Source organism: Bubalus kerabau, chromosome 8 (assembly GCF_029407905.1).
Source record: "Bubalus kerabau isolate K-KA32 ecotype Philippines breed swamp buffalo chromosome 8, PCC_UOA_SB_1v2, whole genome shotgun sequence".
Lineage (NCBI taxonomy): Eukaryota > Metazoa > Chordata > Mammalia > Artiodactyla > Bovidae > Bubalus > Bubalus kerabau.
Genome location: NC_073631.1, coordinates 117515193 through 117532342, shown reverse-complemented (window position 1 = coordinate 117532342; position 17150 = coordinate 117515193). Strand labels below are relative to the sequence as shown.

Below are 17150 nucleotides of genomic sequence, written 5' to 3'. Positions count from 1 at the left end.
TTGGGCCGGCAGTTAAATTACTTGAAGATCCTTCATTAAAAGCAATTTTGTTGAGATATAATTTGTGTCTCTTACATTTCGCCCATTTGGAGTGTGCCGTCCAGTGGTTTTTTAGTATATCACAGGGCTGTGCAGGCATCACTACAGTCAATTGTAGAACATTCTCATTACCCTAAAAAGAAACCTCACACCTATTAGCGTGACATGCCACCAGTCCACCATTACCTCCAAACCTAAGCAACCACTAAGCTACTTTGTAGATTAGCCTATACTGGACACCTCATATGTGTGGACACACACAATATGTGGTCCTTTGTGACCGACTTCTTTCACATAACATAGTGTTTTCAAGATTCCTCCATGTTGTAGCATATATCAGTACTGCATTTCGTTTTGTTGCCAAATAATATTCCATTTTATGGCTATATCACATTTTACTTATCCATTCATCAGTTGATAGACTTTAAATGGTTTCCACTTTTCAGCTATTATGAATACCACTGCTATGAACAGTCACATACAGGTTTTTATGTGGATATCTGTTTTCATTTCCCTTGGGTATAGATCTCAGTTCAGTTCAATCGCTCAGTCATGTCCGATTCTTTGCAGCCTTATGGACTCCAGCATGCCATGCTTCCCTGTCCATCACCAACCCCCAGAGCTTGCTCAAACTCATGTCCATCGAGTCGGTGATGCCATCTAACTGTCTTATTCTCTGTCATCCCTTCTCCTCCTGCCTTCACTTTCCCAGCATCAGGGTCCTTTTCAATGAATCCGTTCTTCCCATCAGGTGGCCAAAGTATTGGAGTTTCCGCTTCAGCATCTGTCCTTCCCATGAATATTCAGGACTGATTTCCTTTAGGATTGACTGGTTGGATCTCCTTGCAGTCCAAGGGACTCTCAAGAGTCTTCTCTAACACCACAGTTCAAAAGCATCAGTTCTTTGGCGCTCAGCTTTCTTTATGGTCCAACTCTCACATCCATACATGACCACTGGAAAAACCATAGCTTTGACTAGACAGACCTTTGTTGGCAAAGTAACATCTCTGCTTTTTAATATACAGTCTAGGTTGGTCATAACTTTTCTTCCAAGGAGCAGGTGTCTTGTAATTTCATGGCTACAGTCACCATCTTCAGTGATGTTGGAGCCCAAAAAAGGGCATAGACCTAGGAGCAGAATTTCTGGGTCACACTGTAACCTGTGTTCAGCTATTTTCCACAGAGGCTGCAGCATCGCACCTTCCCACCAGGGGTGTGTAGTGTGCCACTTTCTCCACACCCTCGCTGACACCTGTGAGTGTCTCTCTTGGATGACAGCCATTCTGGTGCGAGTGAGTTGATACCCAGTTGTTATTTTGAGTTGCATCTCCCTGATGGCTAATCATGTTGAGTATCTTTTGACGTGCTTCTTTCAAGGATTGCTTTTAAGCTTTGTCAGAGTGTTAATCATTACTCTGGCTGGTTTAGCTCTACGTATACTTCAGGGATCTCCATGGATTTCCCTGGTTGTTTGGCAAGGACTTTCCACCCTGTGGTCGGAAGGCAAATGTGCTTCAGGGTACGTCTGCCCGGGCTCACATAGCATCATCCCATGCATGCCTGCTTGGCGTTCAGTCAGAAACTCAAGGAGCTCTGCGCAGCCTTCTCTTTTTCTGGATCCCCACCCCTGCTTTGTCTAGTGGTGTGTCCTGCAAGTCCCACTCGGCTCATTCTGTCTAGACTTTGGTTTCTGTCTCCTCAGCTCAGTGTGACGTCATGCTCTGCTGGGGGTCAGCTGCCCGCGTCAAGGTCGCGATGCCTCTAAAGCAGGACGTGGCGGTCACAGAGCTGTTTGCCTCCCTTCTCTCGGGGACGACCGACCTGCGCCGCCTGTTGTCTCATGTCTGACAGCAGCTCCGCATATTTTTTTCCCATTTCTGGTCATTTGTACCAGGAGACTAAGTGTGGCCTCACCTACTGCATCGGGGCCAGTAGAGCTCTGTGACTGTTTCAGGCATACCTTTTTGCACAGTTTTTGTTGTCGTGGTTGCAATTTTAACTTACCACAGTCCATTTAGAGTTTGTATTGGTGTTATGTAGAAGGTATACTTGCATTTAATCTGCCCCTCACATTTTTATTTTAAAGAAAATGAATAAAAGGGAAAAAAATCATTTTTTAATATTTACCCACATAGGTACCATTTTCTATTCTTTTCTGCGGATCTGAGTCACCATCTGTTTTTACTGCATTTGAAGAACACCCACCAGCGTTTGCGTAGTCCACATCAGTGACAAATTATCTCAGTTTTTGTTTGTCCAACAGTGTCATTATTTCATCTCTTTTTTTTTTTAATCTTGATTTTGGAAGGACAGCTTTGCTGTTTTATAGAGATTTAGTTAACTGATTTTGTTTGTTTTCTTTACCTCTTTGAGGATGTAGTTTTGTTGTCCTTTGCCCCCCAGTGCTTTTGATAAGAAGTCAGTGGAAATGGCTGTGCTTGTCTCCTCTTTGTAAGGCACCAGTTCTTCCTGACTCAAGGCTGTCTCTTTAACTTTGGATTTCAGCTGTTGACTGCAATGTGTCTTTGTATTCATCCTGTTCCGGGTATGTTGAGTTTCCATGATCTTCTAAATTGCTTTTCTACCTATTTGGGGGGCTGCTGTGTCTTCAAAAAAAAATTTTTTTTAATCTCATTCTTTCTCTCCTCTCCTTCTGGGACTTGGATTCCTTGTATGTTAGACCACTTGATCCTGTCCCATAGGTCTCAGTCTTTAGTGCCAGGGATCTTCAGATAATGTCTGTTGATCCATCTTAAACTACTAATTCTACCTGGGGTGACCTCCAGTCTTACTGCTGCTGCTAAGTCACTTCAGTCGTGTCCGACTCTGTGCGACCCCATAGACGGCAGCCCACCAGGCTCCCCATCCCTGGGATTCTCCAGGCAAGAACACTGGAGTGGGTTTCCATTTCCTTCTCTAGTGCATGAAAGTGAAAAGTGAAAGTGAAGTCGCTCAATCGTGTCATACTCTCAGCGACCCCATGGACTGCAGCCTTCCAGGCTCCTCCATCCATGGAATTTTCCAGGCAAGAGTACTGGAGTGGGTTGCCATTGCCTTCTCCGATTTTACTATCAAATCTTATTTCTTCTGGATGCTTCTTTTCAGTGAGACGGGGCCTGTGACTGTGAACGATTTTGTAGCTTCTCTGGAACATTTTCCAGGCTGATTTTTCACCAACTGGAAATGGCAATTTTAAATTATCATTTTTATGTCTGTTATAGAAAGAACTGTTCCTGATGATGAGAGCCACGGTGGCTGTTTTCCTATTAACCACTGTATTTACACAAGTGGAGGTACCAGATAGCCTTTTTTTTAAAGCCCAGTTTTGTTCTCAGGCAGGGGTCGCCGGCTTCTTCCCAGCCGTCCCCAGAGCCGGCCGGGGTGTTGCTGACGCCGGGCAATTGGGGTCCCGCTTGTTTCTCCTCTCCTGCCAACCTGTCCACTTAGTTCCTCCTCTCTCTTCCTCCCCCGGACTCCGCTGCTCTCCTCCCACCGTGGCTGCTCTTCTTTGGAGATCCAAATCCTCGTCCTCCATGGGCATTCTCCTTCAGGCCCTTGGTCCTTGCCGGTTGACACTGTGGTCTTCCAGAACCCTCCTCAGGCACCCGCTCCACCATGGTGAGCTCCCTGTTGTCCCCCTGGAGTGGATGAGTCCCCATTTCAGCGCCCCCCCCCAGGAATTACTCAAGCGGCACTTTTCACGTTGTGTTCTGATTCCGCCGAGGGCATGGCCTCTCAGCTGGGAGTGACTTTCCTCCCCCGGGGACGTTACATCTCTGGGCTGGGGAAAGGGTGGGCTGGTTCGACTGGTGTGGCGTGGGCAGAGGCCGAGGATGCTACCAAACACAACGCACAGGACACCCCAAAGTGTCCGCCATGCCAGGGCTGGAAAGCGCTGTTGTCGGGGTATCTGAGGTTCTTGTTAGGTCGTTTTCAGAGGTAGCGACTCTGTCTTACACGTGTTTATACCTTATACACTATCCACACCTTCCCATCGTGCTGGGGCCAAGTGCCCCCGCTTCATAATAGACCCCCATGTCAGCCGAGCATATCCACGCTGATGACCGCAGCTAGAGCCGCGAGGGGTTGTGCCGGCAGACAGCAGGGAGGCCCCACCTCTTCTGGGCTCAGGCTCCACCTCAGAACCACCTGAGACAGACCAGGATGTTCTGCTTTCAACTGTGAAAGCCAGAGGCTCACCTTCCTCGTTTAGGAAGCTGAGTCGTTCCTCATCCTCCTCTGTGTCCTAGATACTATCATTCAGTCACCTAGCGTCAACATTGGGAGGTGGGGGGGCTTCTTATTCATCCATCTGTCTCTATCTCCCCTCCTTCATTCTTCTCTAAACCTTTTTATTCTTCTCCCAGTGGCCCCCTCTGTCCCCACAGTCACCATTTCGAGATCTGACCTCCCCAACGCTTGGTCGTGTTGCATCTGACTCTGGTGCCATCTCGTGGGCCCGATGCTTAAACCATCAGTGCTTCCCTGGGGGAAGCCTTCCCGGGGGGGCCTCTTCTCCCCGACACAGAGCCCGCCCCCGGTTGTCAGTCCCCTAGCCCCTGGCTCCAGGGTGGACTCCACCCCATCCGTCTCCTTTCTGTGTTCAGGAACATGAAGAAGTCCTTTCTTCTCCGGGCCCTTGCCTGGGTTTGTCTTTTGGGTTGATGTGAAGTCCACCCGCAGGCAGAGCCTGGCTGAAATCTGCCTCTTGAAGGTCTCCGGGTCTGACCTCTGCTCATCCTTGCATCCCCACGATAAGCCTTGTAGAGTCTGCTCCCGCGCCGGTGAGGGGCGGCTCGCACAGGACTGTCAGTGTTGCCAGGCGGGGCTGGGAGCTCAGAAAGAGGCCAGGCGTTCCTGCGGCAGGGCTCCAGGAGCCCGCGGGGTAGCAGGTGCTGCAGCAGGCTGGGAGGCCCTGTGCCCCAGGCTCCCTCACGTAGACCTCACAGCACAGAAGCTAGTGTGGACGGCCTTCCACCCGCTTGTTTAGGGAGGGACGCAGATTCAGAGACCTTAAGTACTTTGACCAAAAGCAGCAGCCAAGATGCGGTGATGCGCATGCTGACGACTCCAGGTGACTGGCTGCTGTCAAGCTCTCTCTACCTTTGTGAAGATGCCCGCCTGGCCCAGGCATAACCTGATCCAGCAACTTAATTAGTGCAGTTTAACCAACTGCCCTTTTTAAACTAGAGAGGCTAAAAATCTTATATTTCCTAAGAAGGAGTGTGTGTTTATATATGTTTTAAATGTGTAGTTAGTATAAGTTGTATACTAACTATATTGTAAAGTTTTTAATTTTAAAGTGTATCACAAATTTTCAAATTAAATTAATAATATCATGTTGGTTTATGTTTTAAATTTATACATTTGTCTTCAAAGAAATCCAGAGCACACTTTATGTCTCTCATTTATATTTCTACATTTCTGAACTACCTCGCTTGTTTCCATCTGTTGAATTCTGGGACTCAGCAGTAGTTATGAAACAGTAGTTTCTTTTTTTCCTTGTCTTGTATATGTTAACATTTGCAAATAAAATTTTTCCTTATTTCTAGGTACAGATTTATGAATTAGAGGAACATAAGATTGAAACATGGAGGGGTAAGCAATATTGAGTGTTAAAAAAATCTTTTTAATAACAGGAAAAAAATGTTCTACTCATACGTAAAATGTTTTAATTTCACAGGTCCTCTTCTCTCCACTTTATAATCTACCATGTTGATTAAAACATTCTTTTCTATCTTAATTTTGATACTACTGTATGCCATATTGCTATAAGTGTTACCCATTCTGTTCGGTACACATGCACAGAGAACCTGCAGCAAGTCTTTATATGAGGCTGGGGTGTAGATGAATAAGGAGCGGTGCCTGAGTCTCCACCCTTCAGTGGGGCCACCACTCACCACTGAGTATACCTCCCAAATCTTTGTCTTTGGATAGAAAACGCACAAAAGGAATGCCTGAAATTAACTGAAACAAGGATCTGTTCCTACTTAAATTCGACCATTATTTCTTTGCAAGTTATGTAGAAACATAGAACAAATGAACCTTAAACTAGATGATTTGATGATTTGAATTAAATCACAAGAAAATAAGATTGCTTTCTTTTGCAACGTTGGATCTCACCCCTCTTTGGGTATAATCACAATACCCTTTTCTGAAATGGAGCCATTTTTAAAATTGTAATTTCAGGGCTGTGAAATTGTTGTCTTTAATGAGACCTGTCTTGCTGGGTTTGGTACGGCAAGGGCAAAGGAGCAGTCAGCAGGAATAGCATAGCTAGGAGCCAGGGGTGGGCATCATTAAGGAGGGATCCTTTGTAAGTATTCAGGGAGGTGTATGGATAGAAACTGAGGGACCCGCTGAAGGTAGTTTTTTAATTTAAATCTGAAATTTAGCTTTGTACTTCCCATTATCTGCTTGGCTTGAAAAGCAACCTTTAGACTGGCTGCAAAATCTGAACACCCGTTAGAATTCTCTAAAGGGCTGGGCCTCTTTTAATCCTGTACGGAAATTTCATTGAGTGATGTATTTATTTGATATATGGTGGCTTTATCACGCCAAACCAAAGTAAGTCAACATGGAATCCACATATCAGCCTATTATGCAGTGAATATATATTTTAATACCAAGACAGACACTTCTTAATAAATTCTGCTGTTTAAGTTATGTTAGACCAAGGTTTAAGTATATTTACGCTTTGTATATTACATGGCATTTGATAGTAATAATGTCAAGATTTTCTTGAATGCCTTCTCTGTAGAAACCTCAGTAAAGCAAATGAACTGTAAAGTTTATCTTTACAAAGATGATTTCTACATACTAGAAAGATCCCCAGATAGAGTAGATCTGAGCTTTGGTCTGGAAAATAAAACCTAGTAACATTTGAAGAGCAAAGTTTGTTACAGCTTTTATCTTTTAACTTATAAAAATTAGTTTTAGAGGATATCATGCTAAGCTTCATTTCTTGAGGGTGATCATGACTTGGTGATATTCCAGTGGCCTTTGCTGGTATTGCTCTTTCACTGGATTTCTTGACATTTCTGGTTTTTACAATATCTATGGTAACATTGTTTTTAAATGCTTTTCCACAAAGGCACCATCTGAACAGTGTGGAACTTGTTTAAAATAACCAGAACTATCATTAACACAATAGTTTTCAGTAAGTTAATTCAGTTTGGGTTTTTAATCATTCTAATCATTATCTGTAAATGGAAGGCTATTTTAACTTAATAATTTAAAAAAGCAACTATGTTACTAATTACATATTTTCTTTCTATAAATACAGAGCTTTATTTACAAGAAACATTTAAGCCTTTAGTGAATATATCTCCAGATGCAAGGTAAACATGTCAAGTTTTTCTCCTTTTAAAACATTCACTCATTCAGATTCATCCGTTTTGTGACCATGGGTGACAGGTTATTTTTGTCTAGATGGGGGCCAGCCTTCAGTATTAAATTCAGTAAACTTAACAGACAATGAAAATCACTGCCACTGTTGGTCCACAGGGTTGGTGATGGACTAGAAGGTGGTTGTACTAAGCAGCTCAAGAAACCAGATCACCTGCAACAGAAGCCAAGTGGGGAGCTGTTTAGTCCTTAGAGCTGCCGATCCCTGAGCTGTGCTCCGAGCCTCGCAGACCAGCCTTTGGAGGGTGTTGTGCCCAGGAATGCGCATTACAGCAGCTCCCCCAGGGGTTCTGACGGGCACTGAAGCTGAGCAGTCAGCCTCATCAGGCACTGGTCCAGAGGTGGTCACAGGGCTGCCCTCGGTCGTCCTGCTGGACGTCCCATTGTTCCAGATCCAGGAGCTTCCCAAAATTAAAGACAAACATCAAACCACAGATCCAGGAAGCTGGCCACACGTGTGGAACCAACCAGGCTTCCTGGAAATGGCTCAGAGACGTCTCTACATTCGTATAAAAGCATTCTTAAAACTAGTGCTCTAGTGAGAAAAGATTGGGCTTCCCTCGTGGCTCAGATGGTAAAGAACCTGCCTGCCGATGCAGGCGACCCAGGTTTGATCCCTGGGTCGGGAAGATCCCCTGGAGAAGGGCATGGCAACTCACTCCAGTATTCTTGCCTGGAGAATCCCCATGGACAAAGGAGCCTGGCGGGCTACGGTCCATGGGGTTGAAAAGAGTAGGACACGACTGAGCACACACACACACACAGAGTGAGAAAAGGTGGAATATTGATTTTTATTTCTAAGACCTAAAAAAGCAGCTCCACCCAGCACCCCCTCCTTTTCTGCAGTCACAGGAGAGGCCGGAGCAGGAAGCGGCCAGTCAGTGAAGTCAGGGCAGCCTCGCCAAGCCCACCGCGCCCTCTGTTGCCAGAGTTGTCCATTAGCCTCCCTGGGGGTTAGCTTCTGTCCTTTCTCAAAAGCATCAACCCTGCTGTTAAAAAAAACTGCTCTCCTAGAGGTTTGTCACTTACATTTGGGTTTGAGATTTTATATTAACACCGATTGTGGAAGATCAAAAATTTGGCTGAAGTCTGCAGTCTAAAACTTTTCCAGAACACTTTAATGTCTATCAACCTCTTAATAATTGTTACTGAAAGGCATTGAAGATACATTGAAAGCAGGGGTGGTCCACAGTTTTCTACTTCTTCTTTAAAGCCTCCTAACAACTGTAATGGCTTTTCCCGCAGCCTCTTCGATGCTGTGCACTCGTTGATCAAAAATAAAATCCACAGATTGCCAGTTATTGACCCCATCAGTGGGAATGCACTTTATATACTTACCCACAAAAGAATCCTCAAGTTCCTCCAGCTTTTTGTAAGTAGTTTTTAGTGTTTCTAAAGACGTAGTTGCATCTGCTTTAACTAATTTACTTCAAGTAAATTGGCTCCCTGTTACCCTCATAGAAGAAATTTGTTAGCTTTGAGGTCTCCGTTTCTAAACTTCCGTTTCTCATCTCACTGCTATTTGAATTGCACATTCTCAAAGTTGATTCCAATTAAAAAGCAATCCCCTTTTAGCACAAGTATCAAAATAGTAAAAATGCTTGGAATTCTCTATTTAAATAAGAATATTTTTATTGCCTGAAATGAGGGGACATAAAGCAATTTGCAGGTCAGTCTAATTAAGGAACTGCTGTACAAGATAACAAGCCAGATTGCCTTATGAAGCTTTATTGGTATCATGGTTTGGGAAATATATTCAAAAAGTCCTATCCCACGGGTTATCTTATTATTATAAGTGCAGCAGTGATAGAAAAACCCAAAGCAAATAAAATTTTGACCAAGAGAATACCATGTTGGTCCAAATGAGGGCTATATTTTCTGTAGGTTTTTTCACCTGTGTTTGAAATAAGATGGCTTCATAATCAGCAAAAACATAGAACCTCTTTGCTTTGCAGTGTTAAAAAGAGGCTCAGAGGACCAGAGTGTTTACAGAAGGGCTTTAATCTTTTTTTCCCCTCTAATTACATGCACTGAAGTTGAGGTTATAAGTAATTGGTCAGCTGGAACCAGTAGGCAGCCTCATTCCTGGTTCAGAAGAGATCATATTAAGAATCATTCTTTAAAAGAAGGTAAAATCTGCATGAGGTTAGCTTTGCTGTCTTCCCTCCAGCTTCAGATAAGGAAGTAGTGTAGCATCTGGTGTGACATGCAAGAGCTCAGCTGCTGCTCCTGGGACCTGCTCTCCACAAACCCCTTGCCAGACAGCAGCACAGAGTTTAGTTAAGACTGGGAGAAACGCCTTGTCCATCAGACCAGCCCTGTGTTCTAGTAAGTTTGTGTAAATGCAACCCTCTTGATGCTTAAATGGATAGAAAAAGTAGGAAGGAGAAGAGTTAATTTACAAAAAAAAAAAGCATGAAGTTTGGTAGAGACAGCCCAGGGAAGAACTACAGAGGCACGGATTTTGATGGTCAGACCCCCCGTCCGCCATGGGCTGGATGCAGTCCCCTTGGCTCCGAGCTCTGGCAGGACCCCCGGCCGGGGCTGGGCCAGGCCCTTCGCCCATGTACCCCTTAAAGTCGTCATTTAAAAAGAATATGAATCATGAGCACCAAACACTGTTAAGCACTGACGTTGTGTCAGGCACTTCACATGGTAAACCTGATCCCTGCCACCACCCTTCTCAGGTAGGTATTTTTACTCATCTGATTCGTAAGCGATACAGTTCAGCGAGGTGGTGTGGCTTTGCCACGGTAGCCCTCCCTGCCCCCGGCCCCTTCGGGAGGCGGCTCAGGTCCTAGCCATCAGGGCGCCTGGCTCACAGACCCGGACCCCGGGTGGCGGAGCTCCAGCCCGCTTCCACGGCCACGCTGTCGAGGAAGAACCACCCACAGTTGGAGACAGGCCTTGGGCCATTTTTCTCTTCTATACAAAGGAGAGGAGGTTGCCTCTACCAGTCCTGCTTTCTATTTGGGCCAACGTGATCATTACAATCGTGCTGTTAGAATGTCCAGCTAGGAATTTCCAGATAAAAAAATGAAGTTTTACTGAATTGAAAGCACTCTCTCAGAAGCAGTAGCATTGCCCCTGGAGACGTTTGCCTGTTAGCCCGAGTGGACAGTGTGGATCAGGGGTTAGTGATCCTGCATCGAGATGGGCTAGGTGACCTAATAGGCCTTTCTTTTTTTTTTTTTTCTCTAAATTTCTAGGATTCTCATGATTTGAATATTGATGAACTCTTTGACTTGAACATTTTGTTTCTTCTAATTGTTCATCTTTTCCTGATAATTATAAGGTACACCAGGAGGACGGAATCAACTGTGCCCTTTATAAAAGGTGGATTTTTGAAACCATAGAACCTTGTTTTGTTTTAGTCAAACATGACCCTAGACTTCTCTCTTCTGACTTCTCCCTCCTCCTCTAAAACAGCCCGTGAAAAGAAAAGTTAACTTTTAAATGTTCTTCTAATTCTGTTCGGTTGGCTTGTTCTTGTTCCTCATAGACAAAAATTGGAGTCTTCCTAAGGAGAATTCGGGATGTTAGAGGTGGGATGGGGTGAGAACTGGCTTAGCTGCTCAGCTAGCCACATCCAACACTTGGGGTTTGGAAGCGTGTGGCTTCTTAGTAACTGCTACTTAAAGATGACAGCAGAACCACGAATTTAACAGGAATACTTTTAAAAGATTCTTGGTGGCTGATGGGCCTTAATATCCAACAGGGCTGTGGTTCCCTTCTGTCCACTTTCCCAGTGAATGAAGAAAAGGAGAAAATGTTAGTGCTCTGCAGCATTTTACTAAGTACATAACTAGAAGCTTAGACATACAATCTGGTTTGAACAATAGACACAGTCCTTATACGTAACATTTTCATATTAATTTACTAAATACTTAAATAGAAGCTTAGATATACAGGCTGGTTTGAACAAAAGACACAGTCCTTATATGTAACATTTCCATATTAATTCAGATTTCCGGATAGATTTCTAGAAAAGACTAACTTTAATTTGTTGCACATAGTTTTTCATCAAGTGTGGACATGTGAACATTAACAAGGAGTGTCTCGGCTCTAGAGCATCTGTATTATCTTCCTGTCTAGATGTCTGATATGCCAAAGCCTGCCTTCATGAAGCAGAACCTGGACGCACTTGGAATCGGGACCTACCATAACATCGCCTTCATACACCCGGACACTCCCATCATTAAAGCCTTGAACGTTTTCGTGGAAAGACGAGTGTCTGCCTTGCCTGTGGTGGACGAGTCAGGTCTGTGTGCCAAGCCATACCTGTTATCTCCTTAGGGTACAGTGTGTGTGTTAGCCGCTCAGTTGTGTCTGACTCTTTGTGACCCCATGGACTGTAGCCCGCCAGGCCCCTCCATCCATGAGGTTCTCCAGGCAAGAATACTGGAGTGGGTTGCCATTCCCTGCTTCAGGGGATCTTCCTGACCCACAGATCAAACCTGGGTCTCCTGCATTGCAGGCACTAGGGAAGCCCCACTTAGGGTAAAGTTATTGTTAAATGACCTGGCGTATCAGATAAGTGGGGAAAAGGAAAACTTAGACCAGGGAGCATTCAGGGTGATAAGAATCATGTTTTCCATGAAGATACGATTTCATATCTGTTTTTAAACAGACAAGTTTATTTTGTTTAGCAGTATTTAATTCCCAGTGATTATCTAGTTAAGATTGATATTAAATGCTATTTCTTGTTTTAAGACTTTTTCTAACATATATTTTTATTTTTAGGAAAAGTTGTAGATATTTATTCCAAATTTGATGTAATTGTAAGTATTTTTAATTTTGTTAAACCTGTCATCTAGAATGCCTGTGAAGCATATTCATTACTCTGTTTTTGTGATTTTTCCTAACTTAATAATTCCTGGCTTATTTGAGGATGAGGATCCTATCAGAGAATTCCACAGACTCCCCCATAATAACTGTACTTTTATTGTATTTTATTCATGGATTTAGCAGTGAATAACATACTATCAGCATCTTATAATTCTTTGTTTTTTCAGATCAGCCATGCCTTACCTGTTACTATAGCGTGTGTGTGTATTAAGTGGCCATGTTTCTGTGTGAGAGACAGTGATTCATTCTGCCGACAGGCGTGGGCCCGGTACACACATGGCTCCTTGGGCACACGTAGCCCATTACTTGCTGATTGGCAACCGCTGTTCTAAAGAGGACAGGAAACTGATTACATAGCGTTATATAGAGATCTTCCTTAATCCCTGGTTTAAATGTACCAGATTGATTTTGGTGCTACATCCTTCCACGTGGTGCTTCTCTCCCCACCTCACTCATTTAAATGCATTTCCTTAGAGTTTTACATTAATTCTAAGAAAGGGAACTGAAACTCTGATAGTCCCAAACATGCACATCTTTTTTTTTTTTTTTTTTTTTTGCCACAATATTGACTGCAGTATTTAAGTATTCTTTTGTAGCTGTTTCAAACCCTTATGTTTCATCCTATTCCGTTTAACATAATAGACACCGTAAAACAGGCTTACTGGAATCTGGTTGGGTGGGACCCCTATAAGTTTAATCAGAGCCTTGAGACCCATTCACATCTATAGGACTTCCTCCACGAGTACTTGGTCCTGACGGCTCCCCACCCCCAAACCTTCCAAGCAGAAACCTTCTTGCCCAGCCCTAGAGACTTCTCACCCTTGGCAAATGTTAGTCCACCTCTCAAAAGACTTTATACATCAGGGAACAACTCTGTAGAGTAAGAGGGAGAGGGATAAATTAGAGTTTGGGATTAGCAGATACAAATTACTATATATAAAATAGATGAAGAAGATCCTACTGTAGAGCACAGGGAACTATATTTAAGATCTGGTAATAACCTAAATGAAAAAATACATATATATGACTAATTCACTTTGCTGTATACCAGAGAGTAACAGTACCTTGTAAATCAACTATATTTCAATTAAAAAAAAAAAAACCCCTATTGGTAAGAATGGGGACTCTTCCATAGGTCCCACAGTCAGAATTTAACACAATTGCTTCATAATAAAGGTATACCTTACAAGCTTTACTGTTGATAAGATGATGAAATAACAGTACTCAAGGCATGTGTTAAGCCAGTACCATGGTACTAAATTAAGATAAACATTAATGTTTTTAAAAAATCAGGTTGCTTTGAACTTACTTTGGTCATTAATGTGAGTGGAAACAAAGGCTATAATTCACTGCTACTTGATTGCAGAACCTTGCTGCTGAAAAAACATACAACAACCTAGACATCACAGTGACCCAGGCCCTACAGCACCGGTCGCAGTATTTCGAGGGCGTAGTGAAGTGCAGTAAGCTGGAGATACTGGAGACCATCGTGGACAGAATCGTGAGAGCGGAGGTGAGGCGGCCGCACACACGCGTCCCTCCCACCTGCCTCCTTCCTTCCCTCCGCCGGCACTAACTAGGAAGCAGGGCCCCAGGAATTCCAGTCACAGGAGCAGCCCCTGAGGCAGCCTTCCAGTCCAGCCGAGTGGCCGTCTCCTGCTGTAGAGCGTATCGTGTGTCTTGGCACCTAGTAGGTCATCTGTGAATGGCCACTGAATTAAATTTATAAGGCCTGATGTCATAGGCGAATCAAATAAATGGGTAGGCTACTTTCATGGTTTTAAAACTTAAGAAAACAGAAGTCCCAAGAGCTTTAAGTTTCCTTAGGGTGCTAGTGAATTTAAAGCTATAGATGTAATTATGTGGTTTTAACAAAGTTAAGTCAATAAAACTGTGTTCTGATCTTTTACTAAGTTAGAGTAATTGTCTTCCCATCAGTGTGTCTTTTCCTGATTTAAACCATAAATGGTCAGTCCATCTCCTGACCCTCAGCCTCATGTCCCCTTTTATTTTACTGCCTGTAAGGTTTTTTTAATATACTTTGCATAACACTCTAAATAAAAGATGTGCAGGATCACCCCCATAGTGTATCAAATGCATTAAACCCATCCTCAGATAATTTCTTTCCTTTCTTGTTACGGATAGGAAATTACCCTCTTTATCAATCTTTAGGACTGAAGCATCAGTGCGCCTGTGTTCCTCCTAACCCCTAACTGGGCAAAAGCCATTCATAAGTCTGCTCTGATTTTTATTTAAATGCAAGGATGCAGTCAAAAAAGAAAAGTGCCTGAGCATTTTTAGGCTCACAGCGGGTGACCTTAGCCTGCTTTCTGAATCTTACCTGTGAAGTGGTGTGGAGTCTGGAGCCCCTGCTCAGGAGCCAGTGGTGCCCAGGTCCACCGGCCCTGCCTGTGTGGAGAAGCCCACTGCCCTGTCCTCGGGGCTGACGCCCAGCTGCAACCACCAGGCTTTTACCCTGTTTCCCTAGCCTTAACATGAAGGCTTTCCTTTTTCTACTTGAACTTAATACCCATTACTAGTTTTTCAAAGGGATTTAAGTGGCTTAAGAATACATCTAAGCTTTCTATTGTTCTTTTTATGTGCCTTTTGAAGATCATAAGAAATCCCTCTATAAGGACAATGGACCACATCTATCTGATGGACTCCTTTATAATGATTAAGGATCATGTTAAAGGAGGATGCTATTGATATGGAAAAACAATATATTGCCAAGAGGAAAAGCCAATATAAAGTGTAATCCTTTGTGTGAACATAATGCACACACGCATAGAAAAGAGTCTAGAAAGACTTGCACCCCAGTATTGACACGGCTGTTTCTGGGGATGTGAGGACGTGGGGACATGGGGAATGCCAGCACTCCTGCGTGTTCCCACGCCCCTGTTTAGGTGTGTGTTACTGTCACATGAAAGAAGAAAGTGATTGGCTTGTCCTGGAAGTTCATCGGGTGAGCAGCACAAATTTTACTGTAATATGAAATAGGTCATTGAGGAAAATAAAGACGTAATGTAAGTTTTCTCAAGTTTCCCATCTTGACTCTTTTCCTCATTAACTATTTTCCACCAAAATATGTTGAAGCTGAAAACTGGGGACAAAGACCAGTTTTTAGCTTCAACATATTTTTGTTAGGAGAAAGGTATACATCAGCACTGTGTGTATCAGCCATAATTTGGCTTGTTTATATGACGAATATCACACTAGCTTTTAGAAAAGGAACATCTGTACGTTTAGACTCATCAACAAATAAAATACTTTTGGTGCAACTAATTCTAAGTGAAATGGTTTCCCCTTGACCTTTAGTATTTAGTAGTTCAAAAGAGAGTCACTTATCATTATTAAATATTAACAACCAACTGTGTCTAGTATAGAACATAAAGCATTCTCTGACCCTAGCTGTCAAGCATCAGTTTATGATCACAGTTAATAGATAACTGTGTTATATCACAGGGTGATTGAAGAACCTAAATTGTTCTAGAGGAGCTTTTAAAAGAAATGTACGATTAGCATGATTAAGATGACAGAGTAATTTCCTTTTTAACCTGAAAGCAAGCTATGATGTCAGAAGCGTCACCAACACAGTATCATTCAAGACAGACTTTGAAAAGAATTCCCCTCCTCCCTCCCATCTCTTCCCTGTGCACCCCACCCCCGATTCTGCACCAGCCAGGGTTTCCGTGGTCAGGATGGGGAAGAGAATCTCCAAGCTGACCACCAGCATGTGGTTGCCTCAGGCCTGAGTCCTAACGCTCATACATCAGAGAAGCTCTATGCTCTCTCTCTCTTTCCTGAGGACACCTTGTTACAGTAATACCTCAAACATTGTCCACTTATAAAAGCCTTTCAAGTAGAAAACAGGACATGAATGTAATTCATTTCACTGTGTTATAGTTGATTATCCTCTGTTATTCTTAATATATGAACTTCATAGAGAAAACAGAAAAAATAAGCATAATGACCTTTTAGCTTAGCTGTTTATTTGGACTTCTCTGCCATGTAAAACAGTTATCTCATAGTTATTAGAAACCAAAGTACAACGGTAAAAAAAATCTAAAACTGTTCAAGAGATTATAGCTACAAGAAATAGCTACTATTACACTTCCTGTTTTGAGTTGTATCTTTCATATATTAATATTTTGAAAATAGAAAACTAAGTCAGACATAGCCAGCCAATGTTTCTTGTGTGCATGGGGCTAAGTTGCTTCAGTCATGTCCGACTCTTTGCAATGCTTTGGACTGTAGCCCTCCAGGCTCCTCTGTCCGTGGGGATTCTCCAGGCAAGAATACTGGAGTGGGTTGCCATGGCCTCCTCCAGGAGACCTTCCCGACCCAGGGATCAAACCCAGGTCTCCTGCATTGCAGGCGGATTCTTTACCATCTGAGCCACTGGTTGTTGTTACTCACTGTATAGTACATGAAAGATTTTCTTTCTAAGGTTCATTTTAAAACTTGACTTATTTCAGCTTTCACGTGTGGGGCCTCCCCTTCTCTCGTTTGCAGGTCCATCGGCTGGTGGTCGTCAATGAAGCCGATAGTATCGTGGGAATTATTTCCCTGTCCGATATTCTGCAGGCCCTGATACTCACCCCCGCAGGTATAAATGCTAGTGTCTGACCTTCACCGTAAGTACATGGCAGGGGGTGGGTGAGCAGTAAGCCCTTCCCTAGCACCTGCCAGCCACAGCCTTCTCTACAGCACTTCATTTTCATTTTCGTTGTGGTTTTGAAGTTTCACTGTCCTACTTGAGAGAGAAAAGTTTATAGAAAGCATTCTGACTTAGGAGCATCCTATCAATACCTAGAGTGCTTCAGTAATCAAGGTCTCATTGCCATGTTCATCAT

At 43.4% G+C, this 17150-nt stretch overlaps 1 protein-coding gene across 7 annotated transcripts in view; it reads left to right on the top strand.

Moving 5' to 3' along the window:
* PRKAG2 (protein kinase AMP-activated non-catalytic subunit gamma 2) overlaps positions 1-17150 on the top strand; it is a 309748-nt gene that overhangs the window by 287126 nt on the left and 5472 nt on the right. For 6 of the 7 annotated variants that reach the window (XM_055591310.1, XM_055591311.1, XM_055591313.1 and 3 more), the window contains 7 exons: positions 5592-5637; positions 7325-7379; positions 8692-8818; positions 11542-11707; positions 12190-12227; positions 13661-13807; positions 16810-16903. In XM_055591310.1, coding sequence (XP_055447285.1) covers positions 5592-5637; positions 7325-7379; positions 8692-8818; positions 11542-11707; positions 12190-12227; positions 13661-13807; positions 16810-16903 — 673 coding nt within the window. The remainder of the gene's footprint in view (positions 1-5591; positions 5638-7324; positions 7380-8691; positions 8819-11541; positions 11708-12189; positions 12228-13660; positions 13808-16809; positions 16904-17150) is intronic. The other variant, XM_055591312.1, reaches the window with a different exon arrangement.